At 39.9% G+C, this 20,211-nt stretch overlaps 1 protein-coding gene across 1 annotated transcript in view; it reads left to right on the plus strand.

Annotated features, from left to right (window-relative positions):
• Positions 1-12,836, plus strand: part of CAT (catalase) — a 39,814-nt gene extending 26,978 nt beyond the window's left edge. The window contains exons 9-13 of the mRNA XM_029207397.1: positions 2,296-2,434; positions 5,141-5,271; positions 10,135-10,242; positions 11,748-11,831; positions 12,147-12,836. Of these exons, the coding sequence (XP_029063230.1) occupies positions 2,296-2,434; positions 5,141-5,271; positions 10,135-10,242; positions 11,748-11,831; positions 12,147-12,212 (528 nt within the window). The 3' untranslated portion in view covers positions 12,213-12,836. The remainder of the gene's footprint in view (positions 1-2,295; positions 2,435-5,140; positions 5,272-10,134; positions 10,243-11,747; positions 11,832-12,146) is intronic.
• The last annotated feature ends 7,375 nt before the right edge of the window (positions 12,837-20,211 follow it).

Genomic DNA, 20,211 nt, shown 5'->3' on the forward strand with positions numbered 1-20,211 from the left:
GTTTCCATTGATTAAAGCCAGTGGGTTAATTTAACCATTTGTTTTGGTAATGTTCCTAGGCATTCAGTATTTTTTCACCACTCACCAGTATGCTTTTTCAGGAGTACAAAGAGAGAAAAACTCTTATTTGGATCAGAAATTAATAGGAAAATAACTGGCTTAATAATTATTGAGTAAATCAATCTTTCATGTTCTTGGACTGACCATGATACAAAGTTTAAAGACCACAGTGACTGACAGCTGTTTTCTTATGTAAGTGTCTGATTCCAGTTCAGGTGTCACTCTCCATGGAGGCAAGCTGTTTCCTTTGTTTTTTAAATAATAACTTTTTGCTTTGACATTGGGAACATTTGAACCTTTTATAGAAAGAAAGTTTATATTAGTTTTCAGTTTACTATAAATTGAATACCTATCTATTGATAGACTGTCCTGGCTGCTAAAATAGGAGGCCATACAGTAGGGAAGGACTGTTGTACTTATTTAGCCATTTGGTGACCAGTGAGGAATTGTCCAAGCTTTTTTGAGTAGGTTTGTAATAGAATCTGCATGGGACCTTAGGAGGAGTCTTTCGGCAGGAATATGTAGGATGTCGTTAGAGGAGGGATTGGAAGTGGAGAGCCGGTTCGGAGGGCTTGGAAATTACCCTGATGAGAACTAATGCATGTTCAGGTGGTAGTGGTTGTACAGTAACGAACAGTGTTCTCAGTTGCCTTTCAACCAGGTCAGATTATTAACTTTTAAAACTTTGGGATCCAAAGTGTAAGCCATACCATGGTGAAAAGCAGGCAGTAGTATAATAGCAAGTCACAGAGACTGTCCCCTGAGTACCTGGTGATGCAGGTGCAGCCGTTCTTCTCTCCCACACTCTGCAGTTTACTGGGAGAGGAGAAGTTGGCCTGACTGATTGAGTGGGAGAGCTTTGCTCTGCTTTCTCACCCCGGCCCAGCAAGGAGCTTGGGCACAGGGCCTTGGGTAAGGCCTGCATTCAAGTTGGGGTCAGGGTATGGCCTTGCTGTGCCCATTTCACAGCCTTAGCTTTGAAGGTCTCCACCTGCAGGTGGGGTAGTGATGCCTTATAAACCTAAGGTGACACAAGACCAGAATTACATGATGAGGCTATATCCAGGAGCTGCTCTTGGCTCAACTGTATCTTCTGTCCTGTTGGTAAAGTTAGAGCACAAGTTAGTCTGTTTTGGGTAAAAGGAGGCAACCAGTTTCCAAAGTGTAGGTGGTCTTGGGCACGGCTGCATGACCAGTCATCTGAATGTTACCTTAGGGGCTATCTGAAATGATTATGGGAGGCAGGGTCGCTCAGCCCAGAGCAAATTATCGACAGAATGGCGAGACGGGATTGAGCACGTTGGCCTCCGTGATTTGGTACAAAATAATCACATCAGTTGTCCTGTTCAACTTGGTTTGTATTTTGGCCCATAGAATTAGGGACATAAGAATACTCATTCAGATTCAAGGCCAGTAATGAAGGTAATGAAAGAAAACTACTCCTACTCTCTCTGCTTATGTAATAGAGCTTTGAATGATGGGAATATTTAAATAATTGGATACTAAGATTGATGGGGAGTTAATCATAAAGCTTTTTGTTTCAACACTAACTGAAAGAAATTACAAAACCTCCTGCCTTGGTAAATATGTGTGAGGCAAAACCTCCTGCCTTGGTAAATATGTAATTTAATCTTTGACTCAGGACCTTGTGGCAATGTAGGGCCATCGTTTTTGCACTGTGGCTTTCTTTGTGTAGTATTTTGTTTAAATCTAGGAAGTCTCAGGGCTCAAAGTGTATCTGACATACACCAGAATGCAACATGGGAGGTGCTTTTTCGGGATGATTTCCCGTACGGTTGGTTTTGTAGAAATCTTCTTTTTGTTAAGAGCAAATGGTTGACCCCTCCCCTAGAGTGAGAGAGTAGGGAGGAGTGGAATTAGTTCATGATTCCAGTTAGTTGGGTTCTAGCAAACTTATTTCACAATGTAATGTGTCCTTGGGAATAGGAAATCATTCAAGCCTGGGCACTAACTTGTTACTTGAGGAAAAAAGGAGTGATGACCTAGAACAGATGTGAAGATCTGTGGCTGTTTGGCCCCAAGGGGTGGAAGAGTAAGGACCGTTCAGTTAGGGAGAACTCATTTCATGAGAGAGAAGAGACTTTGCTCTTTACTGGGAGGACAGGCAGGGCTTTGTGATGCTTTGTGCTTGAAACTTTACAGTGATGTTCACGGGCCACTCCTCTTTCGTATGTTACTGCACACCGTCAAAGTCTGTTTCATTTGTAACTGCAGGGCCGCCTTTTTGCCTATCCCGACACTCACCGCCACCGCCTGGGACCCAACTATCTTCAGATACCTGTGAACTGTCCCTTCCGAGCTCGAGTGGCCAGCTACCAACGTGACGGCCCCATGTGCGTGCTGGACAATCAGGGTAGGCCTGGGACCGTGGCTCACCCCGCGGGTGTGGAGGGCACTGCTGGGCAGGGCGTGGGAGGCCCCGCCAGCCCAGGGGTCATCAGGCTGCCCCAGGCACCTGCTGCTCTGTGGAGGCCCCGCAGCCGCTCCTGCCAACCTCCTATTTGTTGCCCAGCAATGAAGGTTTAAACTGCCTGAGGACTCTCCATACTTTCATCTATTTTATATGTTTTATGGAGAGTTCCCTCCTCAGATTTTACTTGCTGTGCATCTGACTATGAAAGGCAGGGAGAAAGGTTTTTCCACATTGGCTGTTGTAGGGTATCATCCAACTTAGGGAGCGGGTTTTAAAGACTCTTCACAAAGTGGACGATTCCTGAAATCACCCTTAAGTCACCAGGACTTAGCCTCTTGGAAATGCAAAAGCCAAGAGTTGCCATACACATGCCATAGTACATGTGTCTGAAGGACACATGATCCCTTCAGAAATTTTACTGATGATTTATATTTATAGCCATAGATGTCTATATTCAAACAAAGTTTATTTTTCTATGCTAAAAATGATACATGTACCTTAAAGGAAATTTGGAAAATATAAGGGAAAGAAGAGAAGAAAGAAGAAAAACCCATATATAGTCACAGTATCCAAAGGCCAGAACTGTTGCAATTTGCTGTATTTCTTTCCAGTCATTTCTGTGAATACTTGTTATACATTTAAGATTAGTTTGTATATATAGTTTTGTGCCTTGCATTTTGTTACCATTATCATTAAGCCTTTTCCAAGTATTTAACAAGTTTACATGCTCACTGAATGATTGTATTGTGTTGTTGCCATATTTCTGCTCTTTGAGGTTTACAAAGGTATGGAGTGTGTTATTGCCCAAAGTAACTGATACTTCTGTGTCTGTCTTCTGCGTTTTTATTCTAAAGTGATTTTTTTTCATTAATCTCCCTCGGTCCTTTCATTATTGAGACTGGCTGTATCAGAGCAGTTCATGTATATTTTGGAATGTCATTAATAAGTAAATGCTTTGTGTTTACCATTCTTGTTTACTATTATAGTGGCATATGTATGAAAAACACTACTTTGACACACCTTTTGCCTAATTTTAAAAGTAGACCATTTGGGCTGTGCCCTTGCAGTTTGATGAAAGAGCTTAATTGTTCCCAGTAGTCAATGACTTGAAGACAGCTGCGACTTTGAGTAAAGGTAGAGATAATTTGGAAATCAAATTTAAAAATTATTCAATTGGCACATTTCAAAGAGCTAATTCTTAGTGCAGAAAACCACTGTGATGGCTCGTTATTGGAGCACTTTGCTTTTCGCATGGACGTGGCTGAGCTGGAATGAATTTCTTAGGTGGATAACTGGGCTCCATGGTAGTAGGGTGCCCCCTCTCTTCCTACATGCATTTGGCTCCTTCGTCAGTGTGATGTACAGGCATCTCCTGCTTATCCACCCAGAATAATCTGTTCTGGCAGTGAGCTGGGTAAAATTCTAATCCCGACTGGTTTGTTCAAACCACTTACTGTGCTTCCAGGCCATCCTTCCTGTTTAGGCAGCACGTACTCAGGTAATGCAGCTTCTGTAACATCAGCCGAAGCAGGGTATAGTTGGGAAAATGAACATGCCAAAAGGAAAAAAGAGCCTCATAACTTATTCCAGAAATCTTAATAAATGTTTTGATCGCATTTGTCATTATTTTTCCTAATTCCAGATGAATGAGTGCTGACATACTAGAAATATCAAATTTTAGAAAAATTTGTTAAAAATTTATCTGTAGAGAGAAGTGAAAGTGAAACTAGAACTGAATAAAGTCTTGGTCAATAGGAAGGATAGATATCCCGAGAATCCTAAAACACCATTAAGAAATAAATAGTGAAGTAGAATCCTGTGATAGGAGTGTAGTACGTGCTGGAATGGAGAGGACAAAAATCCCAGATCCCGGATCCACCACTGACCACCACATCACCCTGCAGCACTCAGTGAACATCTCAGGGCTCCGTTCATTTGTCTGGCGATTGAAGGAGCAGAGCTGGAGCAGAGCTAGAACTTTGAGTTGCTCCCAGGAATTCTGTGATTCTGTTTTTTTTTTTTTTTTTTGCATTACACGGGCCTCTCACTGTTGTGACCTCTCTCGTTGCGGAGCACAGGCTCCGGACGCGCAGGCTCAGCGGCCATGGCTCACGGGCCTAGCCACGCCGTGGCATGTGGGATCTTCCCGGACCGGAGCATGAACCCGCGTCCCCCGCATCGGCAGGCATACTCTCAACCACTGCGCCACCAGGGAAGCCCTGTGATTCTGTTTTTGAACTGAGCCCAAGCCCCAATGAAACCCTCCAACCTGAAATATGTCTTTGAGTCTCTTCTTCTATGGCGACCAAACCAAGCTCATATAAATATATTCGTACTGGAAGGCATCAGGAGATTGTAGAGATGAGGCCGTCTGAAGTGTTCAAAGGGAATTTGAGATCTCTTCATTAAGACGCAGAGTGAGACAGCCACCGCAAGCGTTTGGCGGATGGCATATTCTCTAAGAATCCAAGTACTGCCTGTAGCTAAATATGGGGTGCTAAAAATCATATGTGCATGGCATGTATATGTGTGTGTATACACATATGTATAAATGTCACTTGAATTTATTTCTTATTTTGTTGACTGTTTGTAGACTTCCTTCATTTTTCATCTCCCCAAGTGAATCTGTGTGGTTTTCTGTTAAAGGTGGAGCTCCAAATTATTACCCCAACAGCTTTGGTGCTCCAGAGCAGCAGCTTTATGCCCTGGAACATAGGACCCACTGTTCTGGGGATGTGCAGCGCTTCAACAGTGCCAACGATGATAATGTCACTCAGGTAGTGGCTCTTTTGTCTGCTGTGTGAGTTGCTTGGTTATTCTCCTTGTCAATGTCTGCATATATTCCCCCGTTTAAAGTGTCTAATATGTCTTAACTTGAATTCAGGGACAACATCTCTATTCATAAATCAGTGCCTGTGTTAAATGGAGTTGAAGAGTTGTGTTACTATGCCCTTTTAGTACAAGGTATGGAGACTCATTTCAGTTCCTCCAAATTTTATTGACGGGATGTAAGTGGGAGCCATTGGGGAAGCAGTGATCTCGTGGAAATCTAAGAAATGGGCAAGTAAAGCTTAAGTACAGCTGAATCTAAGAATCTGAGAAAGGCAGTCCAGATTTAAGGGACTAGAACTGGATTCAAAATAGCACTAGGAGGCCCAGTAGCAAAGGTGTGGGTGTTTCCACTGCACGGCACCCCATTCATGTGACTCAGCTACTCTCCATCTGTCTGCTGTTGCTCTCCAATACCAATTACTCATTCTTACCATGTCCTTCCCTATTTTTCTCCTCTTTGCCTCATAGCTTGTGTTTTAACATTGCTGTGGTTTTGCTATGACCATGGCCTAACTCTTCTTCTTTATGGCTTCTTTCTCCATGTATTACTTTTTTTTTTTTTGGTCCTTTTTTACTCCTTCTCTCAATACTTCTACAGTCAGATTCTGGAGAGAGGAAATTGGATTGAATGGACTAATGTTTTCACTGTGGGTTGCATCATTGGCCTTTGGCCAGCCTCTAGTTAACTGCCCGGGGTCAAGTGCCCATCCTCTTTCTAATCACCTATGGCTGCCTGGGGGCTGTTCTTTTAGTAGATGCCATGGAAGAGGCCCTTTGACTCTGAAGAGCAGCCACCTCATTAATGTGCCCAGTGCAACTTATACCACACGTAAGAAAAGGATAAAGTTAAAAAGTATAGTCGTCTTAGATCTCTGCTTGGGTAGTTGGTGTTAAACAATATTTAAATTAGAATGGGACCTATTCTAGCTTTTCAATTTGTCAATGTGTGTTCCCAGTAAAATATACTTAAATACATAAATTAATTCACTATGAAGATGCTGTTATTTGAAAGGCACTTACGTGTATACATGTATATAAAAAAGAAATTACTTTATTGTACCTTATAAACCATTTTTAGATGAAATTAAATGTCTCCTAAAAGCCTTTTATAGTAACTGCCTTATTCTTGGTGATGTAGGTTACCAAGTATCAATATATTACAATACAATTCCTGCTTCTCATAAAATTTTACCTACCTGAAGTCTATTCCAGTGTTAAGCTAGCTAATACAACCTCTGTAAAAATTAATTTAGATAATGAGGCTGTTGCTCACACATTAAAATTTACTATATGATCATTCTTATTTTGAGAGATTTTCTTATCACTATATAGAACTCAAGTTTTTAAGCAGTCAAGATTCTGTTTATAGCTTCATAGCATAATCCTATAACTGTAAGAGTCACATGGAATATAAATAGGAAGATCCAGGTTTATACTCTTAAAAATGATTCACTTGGACTCATGCTTCTGGCTTGTGACAGACAAGCTTGTGTCAGACCTATCCTCTCATGGAGAACATTGGAAAGCTAGATAAGATACAAAAAGGCTGTGGAGAGCTATAAAAGCAGCAAGAATTTGAGGGGCCAAGATTTTGAACAGAAAAGAAGTGCAGAGATATGAGCTTGATATTTGTTCTTCTTTTCTCATGAGGCATTTATTACTTTGTAAGTATTGGCCAACATACTGAGCAGAGTTTACAGCGTTTTCATGGGTCTGGAGGGAATAAAAATTGGAGTTCAGGACCTGCTAAGGAAGAGGGCCTCTAGTTAACATCCCAGGCACTCAGTTGGATCCCTGAACGGCCATCCTAGAAATAAGGGCAAACCTGAAATCAACTTGCCTTTACAAAAAATGAGACTCAGTTTTATACCAGTCCAATCTCAGACTGGATTAAGATGATCTCCCTCTATCCTCTCTTCCAGAAGCAAACATAAGGCTTTGGAGGAAAATAGAGCCTCAAATTATCTCTGTATTTTTTCATATGCAAATGCCCAGCATTCAGTAATAAATTATCAGGCATACCCAACACATAAGACCTTATATCTGAAAAGCAAGAGGGGGATAAAAAAAAACAACTGGCAATAGAAACAAACCTACTGAAGATCCAGATAGTGGAATTGTCAGATATAGGTTTTAAAATAACTGCAAATAATATGTTCAGGAAAACAGAGAACAGTTGACAACATGGAGAATTTAATAAGAGAACTTGAATCTGTCCAAAAAGAATGGAGGGGACTTCCCTGGCAGTCCAGTGGTTAAGACTTTGTGCTTCCACTCACGGGGCACGGGTTCCATCCCTAGTTGGGGAACTAAGATCCTGCATGCCATGCAATGCGGCCAATAAAATAAAATAAAATTAAATTAAATTAAAAAGAAAAAGAATTGAATGAACATACTGAACTGGAAAATGCAACAACTAAAGTTAAGCATTTAGTAAATGAGCTTAAAAGGAGATTAAATATGGCCAAAGAGAAGATTACTGAATTGGCGGATAGAGCAGTAGATGTTATCAAGACTCAGTCATGAAGAGAGAGCAAAAGAACTTCTCTTTGTTATGAGAAACCAATTAGAGATTGAGAAGGCAAACCACAGAGTGGGAAAATATATTTGCGGTTCCTCTAACTAACAAACAACTCATATACAGTACATGTAAAGAACTCCTGCAGAGCAATAAGAAAACGACAGACAAATGAATAGAAAAATGGGCAAAAGACTTGAACAGGCACTTCACAAAAGAAAATATCCAAATGACTGAAAAACACACAGAGTAGTTTATCTCACTAGTCATCGGGGATATGCAAAATAAAACTAAAAAGAGATACCACTACATACACACCAGAATGACTAGACTGAAAAAGACTGTGTACCAAGTATTGCGAGAATGAGAAACAACTCTAACTCTTACCTGAGTGTAGATTGGTTCAGGTGTTTTGGAGAACTGTTTGTCAATATCCACTGAAGCTAAACATGTACGTGTCTTTTGACCTAGTAAGTGCACTCTTACATAGATTCTTAATAGAAATGTGTACATATGAGCAGCAGAAGACATGTACAGCACTGTTTATTCATATTACCCAATGTTCATCAACAAAAGCTTGGATAAATAAACCGTAGTATATTCCCACAGTGTACAGCAATGAAAATTAAAGAAGTATTCCAACAAACATTACCATAGATGAACCTTACAAACATGACATTGAGCAAAAGAACAAGAATATAGACTGTATGATTCCATTTGTGTACATTTGAAAGAGAAGTAAAAAACGTTTATAATATTAGAAGTTAAAAAATTCACCCTTGGGGAGGCAGTTGGAGAAAGGGGATAATGACTGGGTGGGGGAGTATGGTAGGGGGATTTCTGGGGTGTGAGTGATGTTCTGTCTTGATCTGGGTGGTTGTGACACATTTGTGTCCACTGAAAAATCATTGAACTTCACACTTATGTTTAGTACCCTTTACTGTAGGCATGTTACACTTAAAAAGAAAAAAATCATTCTCTAACTTTGTATAGACTAGTAAAAATGTCACTTTTCCTTTTAGAGGAATTTGGTCCTGCTCTTAAAGGTCTGTGGTAAAAGTGTTGGAGTGGGTAAAGCACCTAGAGCCTATGCTCTGTAATGAGAGAAGCCACCACAATGAGAAGACCCCGTCTCATTTCTCTAGTTGCAGCGAGCGGGGGCCACACTTCGCTGTGGTGCGCAGACTTCTTATTGCGGTGGCTTCTCTTGTTGCGGAGCACGGGCTTTAGGTGCATGGGCTTCAGTAGTTGTGGCTTGCAGGCTTCAGTAGTTGTGGCTTGTGGACTCTAGAGCGCAGGCTCAGTAGTTTTGGCGCACGGGCTTAGTTGCTCTGCGGCATGTGGGATCTTCCCAGACCAGGGCTTGAACTCGTGTCCCCTGCCTTGGCAGGCGGATTCTTAACCACTGCGCCACCAGGGAAGTCCCTTATATTTAGACTTTGCTCAGATTTTAAGAAATATTATTATATTCTGATATTTGATAACAGAAAAATTATGAATATTTGATATTTTATGAATTTGCTACTTTGGATAATTGGATATTTTTGGACTTTATAAACATTAGTAGAACAGTACATAGAGTAGTGCCTGGTGCGTTATAGTTACATGAGAAATAAGTATTTGCTCAATGAGTGAATGAAAGAAATGTAGAATAGAATCATAGCCATAACTTAGAAATGGTTAATTTCAGAAATGAGCAGAGGCTGTTAGGACTCATATACTTAATACTAAGCTCTTACTTTTTATTTTAACTTCTTGATAGTCATTTTAGAGGTTAAACCCAATAATCTAAGCAAAATATCACTATTAACATCTGTTTTCTCCAAGAAATCTTGGCTTCTGAATAACTAAAGACCTAATTAATAAATTAGGGTGTTTTCCTCCCCTTTGGTTCTGGGTGAATTGAACAAAGGTTGTATTGCGTTAAGCTTACATTTAATGACGGTTTGCACATTCCGCACTTGTCAGTATTAAGGTGTGGTGGCATTTTTAATTGTAGGCAACACTGCCTTCTATTTATAAGAGATTTATAAGCAGTGACTGCAAAGGACATTATTAAAAAGAAGTTATGAGCTATTATCTTCCTGTTTTGCTTAAAATAAAATAAAAAGTGAACTCAACACGTGACAGTTTCAACTATAATTTTAAATTATTCTTAAATTCTAAAACCTTTTTTCATTCTTATACCAATGAGAAATCTTGCATCTTCGTTTCAAAAGTGGTGTTTGGGTGAGTTTTGTTGGTGCTAAAGTGGTTATTTGATTCCCTGCATTCTATTTTCAATGAGCAGGTGCGGGCTTTCTATTTGAACGTACTGAATGAGGAGCAGAGGAAACGCCTATGTGAGAACATAGCGGGCCATCTGAAAGATGCGCAACTTTTTATCCAGAAGAAAGCGGTGAGTGATACTTTGTAAGCCGAAGGGTGACACCTGCTGGCAGGAGAAGAGAGTGCAGCTGTGTGAGAAAACCCTTCCATGGAAGTGTCATTTCTATTTCACTTGAGCTAAGCACACTTAAAAAAACTAGTATGAATCCCCAATCAACCTCTGATTCTTTTCTCTCTGTGTTTTACCTCCAGTATATATGCCATATCCATTGATCCTTAGCTCTTTGTCCAATGGATAATAATTTAGTTGAGTTTAGGGTGAATGGCCTCCTATGCTGTTCAGTCTGACTGCAGCCAAGTTCTGTGTAAGAGGGTGATGTCCAATGTCAAAATGTGGGTCCTGCCACAATTTTGCTTAGAATTCAGGTGATAAGAAATACAGATTACATTTTTGTGATTTGAAGTCAGCCTGACTACTTGATGTTATGAGGCCTGACCCTCCTTTGGAAGAAACTAGAAACTTGCACGTTTTCTGGGGTCAGAACTGAGCTGCTTCCAAAGACTCAGGCTGAACTTTTGAGCTGAGGCACAGGGTATTTCTGATGGTAGCTCGTTGTGTTGTGTGCTCTGCTGTGGTCTCCCGGCCTGCCGCAGGGGAGTTAGCCTCTTGTAGATTTAGGAACCCTGGCTGTTTCTTTGTCTCTTGGTTGCTGCTTCTCTGTTCATGGGGGCAGCTGTCTGGGATGTGTTCTAAGGCCCGGAGATATGTACCAGCAGGCTGGATGCTCTGTCTGCAGGCAAGGTTCTATAACTGTGTTTCACCAGGGCGTGTATGAAAGATAACCCTTTAAGTCCCTGGGCGCTAATAGTTCTTGCTGTCTGGGGCAGAGAGCCTGACAGTCGCTCTGTGAGATAGGTGGGGGGGGTATTTTCTCATCTCACTGATAAGAATGAATAAGACCGTTTGTAAGTAGAGAACTGGGCTTGAACCCTTGGCCTTCTCCTCTCACATATGCTGAAGCTGCAAGGCCCCCTGTGGGTTCTTGATGCCCCACGTCAGGATCAGCCCACGGTCAGGAATTCCTGCTTGAAGTATGCTTAGTTGCCCAGCAGGGGCCAGTGTTTGTACATGTCACTTTAAATTCAGGCAGTGTCTGGGCCTGTTTCTTAATGCAAATCGCTATAACTTTTTGCGTTCCTCCGAGGTCAGCCCTTTACCTGCTGTAAATGTAGCTCACCTCATAACGCGTTTTTCTCACGGTACTCTACGAGGTAGATGTAGTCATCCCACTTATTTTTCTGGGGAGTGGATATGAACTGTGTGAGGTAGATTTAGTTATCTCACTGATTTCATGAGGAGTGGGTACTGAAGCCCAGATGAGTGACTTAGGCAAGGTTGCTCAGCCAGTATATGTCCAGGACGCAAGCCTTCCTCCGTGTTGGTAAATGCTGTGTGGTTCTGCCTCCCGTGGAAGCGTCCGTCCTCCCCTCTGGAGTCGACCCTGTGAGGCGGACTCTGGGGACTGGTGTAGTGAGGGCTAGGGTAATGTTTACATTATTTTCACCTGGTTACAGGTTAAGAACTTCAGCGATGTCCATCCTGACTATGGGGCCCGCATCCAGGCTCTTTTGGACAAATACAACGCTGAGAAACCTAAGGTGAGCCCAGAGCATCCTGGCTGTGGCAGAGGGGGTGTGTCGTGGATGGGCGTAGTTGGGTTTCCTTTTATGATGATTCTCCTCAGGGACAGCTATTCCGTTTCCTAAGCAGCTGTTCAGAATCTCATTTGAGATATAAAGAGCTCACCTGGAAAGCACATGCTCCTTGTTTTAGCCCTGGGCAGTATAAGACAGTCGAAGGTGAACAAATTCTGAATGCTTATTTTCATTTGAGCACAGATTAAAGCTAAGATAAATACTGAGTTGCTGCCCAAGTGAGTTAAGTAACCTGCCGGTCTTGGTCTTTCGAAACAGAGCGCGATTCACACCTATGTAAATCCCGGGTCTCACTTGGCTGCAAGGGAGAAAGCTAATCTGTGAGGGTCGTCCGTCCGCCTATGAAGCAAAGCATAATGTTGACACACATGCCCACTCATCGCTGGATGGAAGATTCTCCTGCGCTAGACATGCAAATGCAAGTTTATGTCTGTACAATGATAATCCCAGGTTTCTATAGCAAATAACGTAATAATGGCTTTTAATGCTATCTTCCTAGGGGTAAATGAACGTTAGAGCTTAACAATCATTTGAAAGAAACGTGTATTTGCTTTTGACAGCTGATTATTTACTTAAAATGACTAGAATGAAAGTTTCTAGCAGAAATACGATTTTATTTGATAAGAAAAAATCTTGGTGAAATTAATATGTTTACATATCATCTCATGGCCTGTTATATAAAAATATGGCTGTAATTATATAAGAAGAAAAGATAAAGATAATCCACTCAGAAATTTAAATTTTTCTAAGTTCCTTATAGGAAGCACAATTTGGTGTCTTTTGAAAATAACTTCAGTACCATCATGGCTTAATGTTTATTCCTGCTTGGAACTGATCAGATTTTTTAAAACTTGGAATTACATTTATGCTAATATAGTATTGATTTTGCAACAGGCTGATCTGTAATTGCTTATCTTTTTACAATAAAATAATCTGTAAATAAAAATAGAAGACTGGTATTTGGTTTCTTTAGGCTCCATATATAACTTGGAATGTCTCAAGACTCTGAATCTGAGTGTCATCTGTTATCAGATACTTACCCGTATAATTAAAAATATCAACCTCACAAGGGTAGTATGTTATTTGTTTAAACCAATAGCCTTTAGATAGCCTCTGAGATACAGGGGACCAGAACTTTATTCTATTGGGAAAACAGCAAATTTCCCAGCTTTGAAAATTGCTTAGATCTCTTGTTCACTAGCTCACTTCTTTATCTAATTATGAGTTTTAATTAAAAAAATTTTTTTTCCTTTTTTTCTTCCCAGTTTTATTGATATATAATTGGCATACAGCACTGTATAAATTTGACTCACATATATCATGAAATGATTATCACAATAATTTTAGTTAATGGGAATGCCCTGGTGGTCCAGTGGTTAGAACCCAGTCCTCTCACTGCCAGGGGCCCAGGTTCGATCCCTGGTTGGGGAGCTAAGATTCCACAAGCTGCGTGTTGCAGCCAAACAAAAAAAATAAGTTTAGTTAACATTAATCATCTCACATAGATACTGTACGACATTAAAGAACTAGAAAAAAAATTTTTTTCATGTGATGAGAAATCTTAGGATTTACTCTCTTAACAATTTTCATATGTAACACACAGTAGCATTAATGATATTTATTGTACATGACATCTCTAGTACTTATTTATCTTATAACTAGAAGTTTGTACCTTTTGACTGCTTTTTTCCAGTTCCCCTCTCTCCTACCCCCACCTGATAGTAACCAAAAATCTGATCTCTTTTTCTTTTTTTTAAAAAATTACTTAATTTATTTATTTTGGCTGCGTTGGGTCTTTGTTGCTGCACGCGGGCTTTCTCTAGTTGCGGTGAGTGGGGACTACTCTTCATTGCTGTGTGCAGGCTCCTCATTGCCGTGGCTTCTCTTGTCGTGGAGCATGGGCTCTAGGCGTGTGGGCTTCAGTAGTTGTGGCACACGGGCTCAGCAGTTGTGGCTCGCGGGCTCTAGAGCGCAGGCTCAGTAGCTGTGGCGCACGGGCTTAGGTGCTCCGCAGCATGTGGGATCTTTCCGGATCCCCTGCATTGGCAGGTGGATTCTTAACCACTGTTGCACCAGGGAAGTTCCTGATCTCTTTTTCTGAGTTTGTTGATGATGTATAAATAACCTACAACACGATGTTAGTTCCTGTTGTACAACGTAGTGATTCAGTATTTCTGTACATTTAAAAATGATCACCACTATAAGTCTGGTTATGATATGTATGATACCATACAACAGTATTACATAGTTATTGACTATATTCCCCACACTGTACATTTAATACCTATGACTCATTTATTTTGCAACTGGAAGTTTGTACCTCTTAATCTCCCTCACCTATTTCTTTCCTCCCCCTACCACCCTCTCCTCTGGCAACTTTGTTATGATTGTTTTGGTTTTTAGATGCCACATGTAAATGAAATCATGCAGAATTTGTCTTTCTCTGTCTGACTTATTTCACTTAGCATAATACCCTCTAGGTCCATCTGTGCTGTTGCAGATGGCAAGATGTTATTCTTTTTTATGATCGAGTAATATTCCATTATATATCACATCTTTTTATCCATTCGTCTGTTGATGGGCACTTAGGTTGTTTCCATATCTTGGCTATTGTAAATAATGCTGCAGTTAACATAGGGGTGTATATATCTTTTTGAATTAGTGTTTTTATTTTCTTCAGATAAATACACACGAGGGGAATTGCTGGATCATATGGTAATCTTTTTAAAAAGTTTTGAGGAATATCCATACCATTTTCCATAGTGGCTGCACCAATTTGCATTCCCACCAACTGCACGAAGGTTCCCTTTTCTCCACATCCTTGCCAACACTTGTTATTTGTTGTCTTTTTGACACTAGCCATGCTGACAAGTGTATCTCATTGTGGTTGGGATTTGAATTTCCCTGATAATTAGTGATGTTGAGCATTTTTTCATGTGCCTGATTGCCATCTGTATGTCTTCTTTGGAAAAATGTCTATTCAGGTCCTCTGCTCATATTTAAATCAAGTTGTTTGTTTTTTTGACATTGAGCTATGTAAGTTCTTTGTATATTTTGGATATTAACTGCTTATCAGATAGATCATTTACAAATATCTTCTCCCATTGTGTAGGGCCTCTTTGTTTTGTTGATAGTTTCCTTAGCTGTGCAAAAACTTTTAAGTTTGATGTAGTCTCATTTTATTTATTATTGTTTTTGTTTCCCTTGCCTGAGGAGACAGATTGAAAAAAATATTACCGAAACCAATACCAAAGAGCTTACTGCCTGTTTTCTTCTAGAAGTTTTATGCTTTCAGGTCTTACATTTAATTCTTTAATCCATTTTGAATTTATTTTTATGCATGGTGTGAGGGAGTAGTCCAGTTTGATTCTTTGGCATGTAGCTGTCCAATTTTCCCAACACCATTTATTGAAGAGGCTGTGTTTTCCCCATTGTATGTTCTTACCTCCTTTGTTGTATATAAACTACCTGGATAGGTGTGGGTTCATTTCTGGGCTTCTGTTCTGTTCCATTGATCTATATGTCTGTTTTTGTGATATACTGTTTTGATTACTGTAGCTTCTTAGTATAGTTTGAAATCAGGGAGCATGGTGCTTCCAGCTTTGTTCTTTCTCAAGATTGTTTTGGCTATTTTGGGTCTTTAGTGTTTCCACACAAATTTTAGAATTATCTGTCCTAGTTCTGTGAAGAACGCCATTGGTATTTTATAGGGATTCCATTGAATTTATAGATTGCCTTGGGTAGTATGGTCATTTTAACAATATTAATTCTTCCAGTTCATGAATATGGTATATCTTTCCACCTGTTTGTGTTATCTTCAGTTTCTTTCATCAGTGTCTTATAGTTTTCTAAGCACAGGCTTTTTGTCTCCTTAGTTAGATTTATTCCTAGGTATTTTATTCTTTTGGATACAGCTGTAAATGAGATAGTTTTCTTAATTTCTCTTTCTGACAGTTTGTTGTTAGTGCATAGAAATGCGACAGATTTCTGAACATTAATTTTGTATCCTGCAATTTTACTGAATTCATTGTAGTCTTATGGTTATGAATTTTTTAAATAGGGCTCAGAACCTCAAGTTTTTTCATTTGTTTTTAACCCGTATTTGCCTATCGTGCTTGAAAATCAAGGGGAACACTTTAAAAATGAGTTCTGAATGCTAATTGAAAACTTGTTTTCCTTGAAAATTCTTATTCCCTTCATCTCAGATCTTCAAAACCAGTTTGTGCTTACTCTTAGGAATCAGATCTTGAGCATCAGGAAACCATTAGACACTAGTAGATACAAATTCTCAATCTTTTAGCTCAAACTCCTTTACTCTCCTGTCAAAACCCTCCTGCTTAAATCCCTCCTGTGTTTGAATGTGCCTGGAAACTGTTATATTTGTAGACATGGAAAACAAATTTATCAATTTGTACACAATGGTGAATACTTTCAATATAGTAATTTTACTATATAGTTACATCTCTTTATTAAATATATAAGATAAAGTCATAAAAATTAATATACTTTGATGATGGGAAGGAGGTTATTTATTTAAATATTGGTTATAAACACAGTGTTTTTGAGCTGATTTTCTGCTTTGTTCTATTCTGTAGTCTAAAAATAAGCTGGTAGTTAAATTACATGTATCTAACATGTTTCCATATGTAAAAATCTGCATGGAGGTGTCCCCAGTTCTACTCTGGAGACCTATTTTGTAATTTTCAAATATAAATACTGATGAAGTTAACTTTTCCTTTTGGGTTTTACTTCCTGGGAGTTACTATCTAATGATATTACTTTTAAGTGACATTAAGATACACAGGACCCATGGTGATGGCTAGCTCATAATAACGGCAAAAGTGCAAGAATGCAAGAAAAGGAAACCTGTTTTTCCTTTCTCAGGAAATCGGGATTGCAATTCAAATTGCACAAGTGTGTTTTCAAGCCTTTGTTCATATCATGCCCACTAATATTTCATTGGCCAAAGCAAGTCACATGGTTAAGCCCAAGTCAAAGGGTGAGGCAGTGTACTGTACCCACAGAGCCAATTGTGTGTGTGTGTGTGTGTGTGTGTGTGTGTGTGTGAACATATCTGGACATTAACCTAATTTCCCATAGGGCTCCCCTCCCATCAGTTCTTCAACACTACTAGCAACTTCCCTTGGTCATCACCCTCTTCTTGTCCTTATTTCCCCTGTTTAGATTTTGTAATTACTCCAGAACCCAGCCTTGGTAAACTAGACCTCTCACTTATTCATTTCTTACACTGGAAATGACTGTGGCAGGAGCAAAACACAGCCCTACGAAGCGGGCTTTTAAAAATTTGACCACGACCTCAAGTGGGCCCTCAGCATGCCTGGAAATCTGACTTTCCTTCCTCAGTAAACTCTCCTACTCCCTCTGCTCCTAGTTCATCAAGGATAGGATAACTTCCTTATCTTTTCCTCCACCGAAGTCCTCCATCTTGCCAGCACTGACATCCACGTGCTCTTTTTTCCTTCCTGTTGACACAGATGAGTTCGGTTCATATTGAAAGTTAGCCCCCTATACGTGTGCTGGTCCATGCCCTTCTGCCTGCTCTGGAATTCTGTATCATTCTTCTCAGAATGACTTGCTCTTGTAAGTCTCCCTGAATCCTCTCTTGATCTCATAGGCCTCTCTTGTTCTTTGCCCCCTTTATTCTTCTCCCCAATATCTTATAAGAATTACCTTTACTTGCTATCTTCACTCTCTTCTGTCCTTTCTTGAACCTACAAGCAGACTGCCCTTGCCAAGGTCACCAATGACTTCCATGCCACTAAAATCCAATGGTTCCATCCAGCAATCCCACTTCTGGGTATATCCCCAAAAGGAGTGGAAGCAGACACTTGAAGAGATATGTGTAAAATGTGTAGCATTATTCACGAGGGCCAAAAGGTGAAAACAACTTAAGGGTCCATTGATGGATGAATGGATAAACAAAATGTATATCCAGACAGTGGAATATTATTAAGCCTTAAAAAGGAAGGAAATTCTGACACACACTACAACATGGATGAACCTTGAAGACATTATGCTAAGTGAGATGAGTCTGACACAGAAGGACAACTATGGTATGATTCTACTTCTGTGAGGTACCTAGAATAGTCAAATACACAAAGACAGAAAGTAGCATGGTGGTTGCCAGGGGTGGGAGGAAGGGAGAAATGAGGAATTCTTATATAATGGGTGCAGAGTTTCAGTTTGGGAAGATGAAAAAATTCTGGAGATGGATGGTGGTGATGGTTGCACAACAGCATGAATGTATTTGCCACTGAACTGTACACTTAAAAATGGTTAAAGTGGTAAATTTTATGTATATTTTACCACACATCACACACACACACACACACACAAAGCCCAATGGTCCATTCTCATACTCACCTTGCTTGGCCTCTTAGCAGTGTTTAAAACACTTAATCATCGACACCTTTTTTTTAAAAAAAAAAAACCCAGCTTTTTTTTGAGATAGAATTCACATACCATAAAATTCACCCATTTAAAGTGCATAATTCAGTGGTTTTTAGTATAGGCACAGAGTTGTGTAATCAACACCACAATCAATTTTAGAACATCTCTGTCACCCCCCAAAAAACCTTGTACCCATTAGCAGCACTCACCATTACCCCAACTTAATCTTGCCTTGCAACCCTTGGCCATCACGAATCTGTCTATAGATTTGCCTATGTTACACATTTTATTTAAATGGAATCATACAACATGTGATCTTTTGTGACTGGCTTCTTTCACTTAGTATCATGTTATCAAGATTCTTCCATGTTGTATCATGGATCAGTACTTCATTTCCTTTTATTGCCAAATAATATTCCACGGTATGAATAAGCTTTTTTATTGATCCATTCATCAGTTGGTAGATGTTTGGGTTGTTTCTACTTTTTTGGCTATTGTGAATAATGCTGCTATGAATATTTGTGTACGTGTTTTTGTGTGGACATGTCTTTTCATTTCTCACATTCTCACCTTCTTAAAATGCGTTTTCACTCGTCTTCTGGCACACCGCTCTCTAAAAATCGACTCCTGGTGTTTTAAAATCTACTACTCTTCTAAAATGAGGGCTTGGTCTGGGCTTATAGAAACACTGAGAGATTACCTTGTTGCTTTCAAATTCAATGTAGAATTTCAGTTTAAAAACATTATTTTTTTCCTTTCCCATATAAAGGGGCATCAGTCTAATTTGTAATCTCTGCTACAGAAATGAGTTTTAAGAATTTCTTAGCACTTGCTATTCTGAAAGAAGAACAATGGGCAAACTGCTTGGCCATGTCTTTGCCTCTTAGTTCATGATAAAGGCAAAGGGCCAAATTCTATTTTCAGTGATCTGATAAGACAAATTGAAGGCTTTAAAATCCTTATCAGAGTTTTAAAGATGTGAAAGGTTAGTGGAGGTGAACTCAAAAAGTTACGTATACTTTTTTTTTTTTTTTCTTGCGGTACGTGGGCCTCTTACTGTTGTGGCCTCTCCCGTTGCAGAGCACAGGCTCTGGACGCGCAGGTTCAGCGGCCATGGCTCACGGGCCCAGCCGCTCTGCGGCATGTGGGATCTTCCCAGTCCGGGGCACGAACCCGTGTCCCCCGTATCGGCAGGTGGACTCAACCACTGCGCCACCAGGGAAGCCCTACTTTTGAGTTTTTGAAAATTTTAATCAATCACATGTAGAAAGCTCGACTATGACACTCTTTGCAAAGGAAATACTTATTCTCTCATTTGACTGTTAAGTGAATTTTGCATTGTCGTTTTTATTTTTGTTGTTTTGCTTTGTTATTGTTTGCTTAAAGTATGCTATTTTAAATTGTCCTTGTATTTTCTGCTCTTGAATGAATTGCATTATGAAACTATATGTTTAAGTAAAACTCACATTTTAAAGAGTATAGTGGTTGAATGATGGTCCCTAAAAGAATATGTCCATGTCCTAACCTCAGGAAGCTGTGAAGTTGACTTTATTTGGAGAAAAGTTTTCTGCAGGTGTCTCCAGATGAGATCATCTGGGATGATCAAAGATCAGTGTGCTTCTAAAGAGACCAAAGGGGAGGAGGAGGGGCAGCTCATATGAAGATTGAGGCAGAGATTGGAATTTTACAGCCACAAGCTAAGGAACACCTGGAGCCTCCAGAAGCTAGAAGCAGCAAGGAAGGATTCTTCCCTAGAGCCTATGGAGGGAGCATGGCCCTGGAATACCTTGATTTTGGACTCAGCCTCCAGAATTGTGAGAGAATGAATTTCCATTGTTTTAAGCCACCAAATTTGGTGACTTGGGCAGCCCTGGAAACGCATAGAAAGATGATGCTAGTTTAATAAAATGAA

Source organism: Monodon monoceros, unplaced genomic scaffold (assembly GCF_005190385.1).
Source record: "Monodon monoceros isolate NGI ecotype Baffin Bay Population unplaced genomic scaffold, NGI_Narwhal_1 Super_Scaffold_7, whole genome shotgun sequence".
In the NCBI taxonomy this organism is placed as follows: domain Eukaryota; kingdom Metazoa; phylum Chordata; class Mammalia; order Artiodactyla; family Monodontidae; genus Monodon; species Monodon monoceros.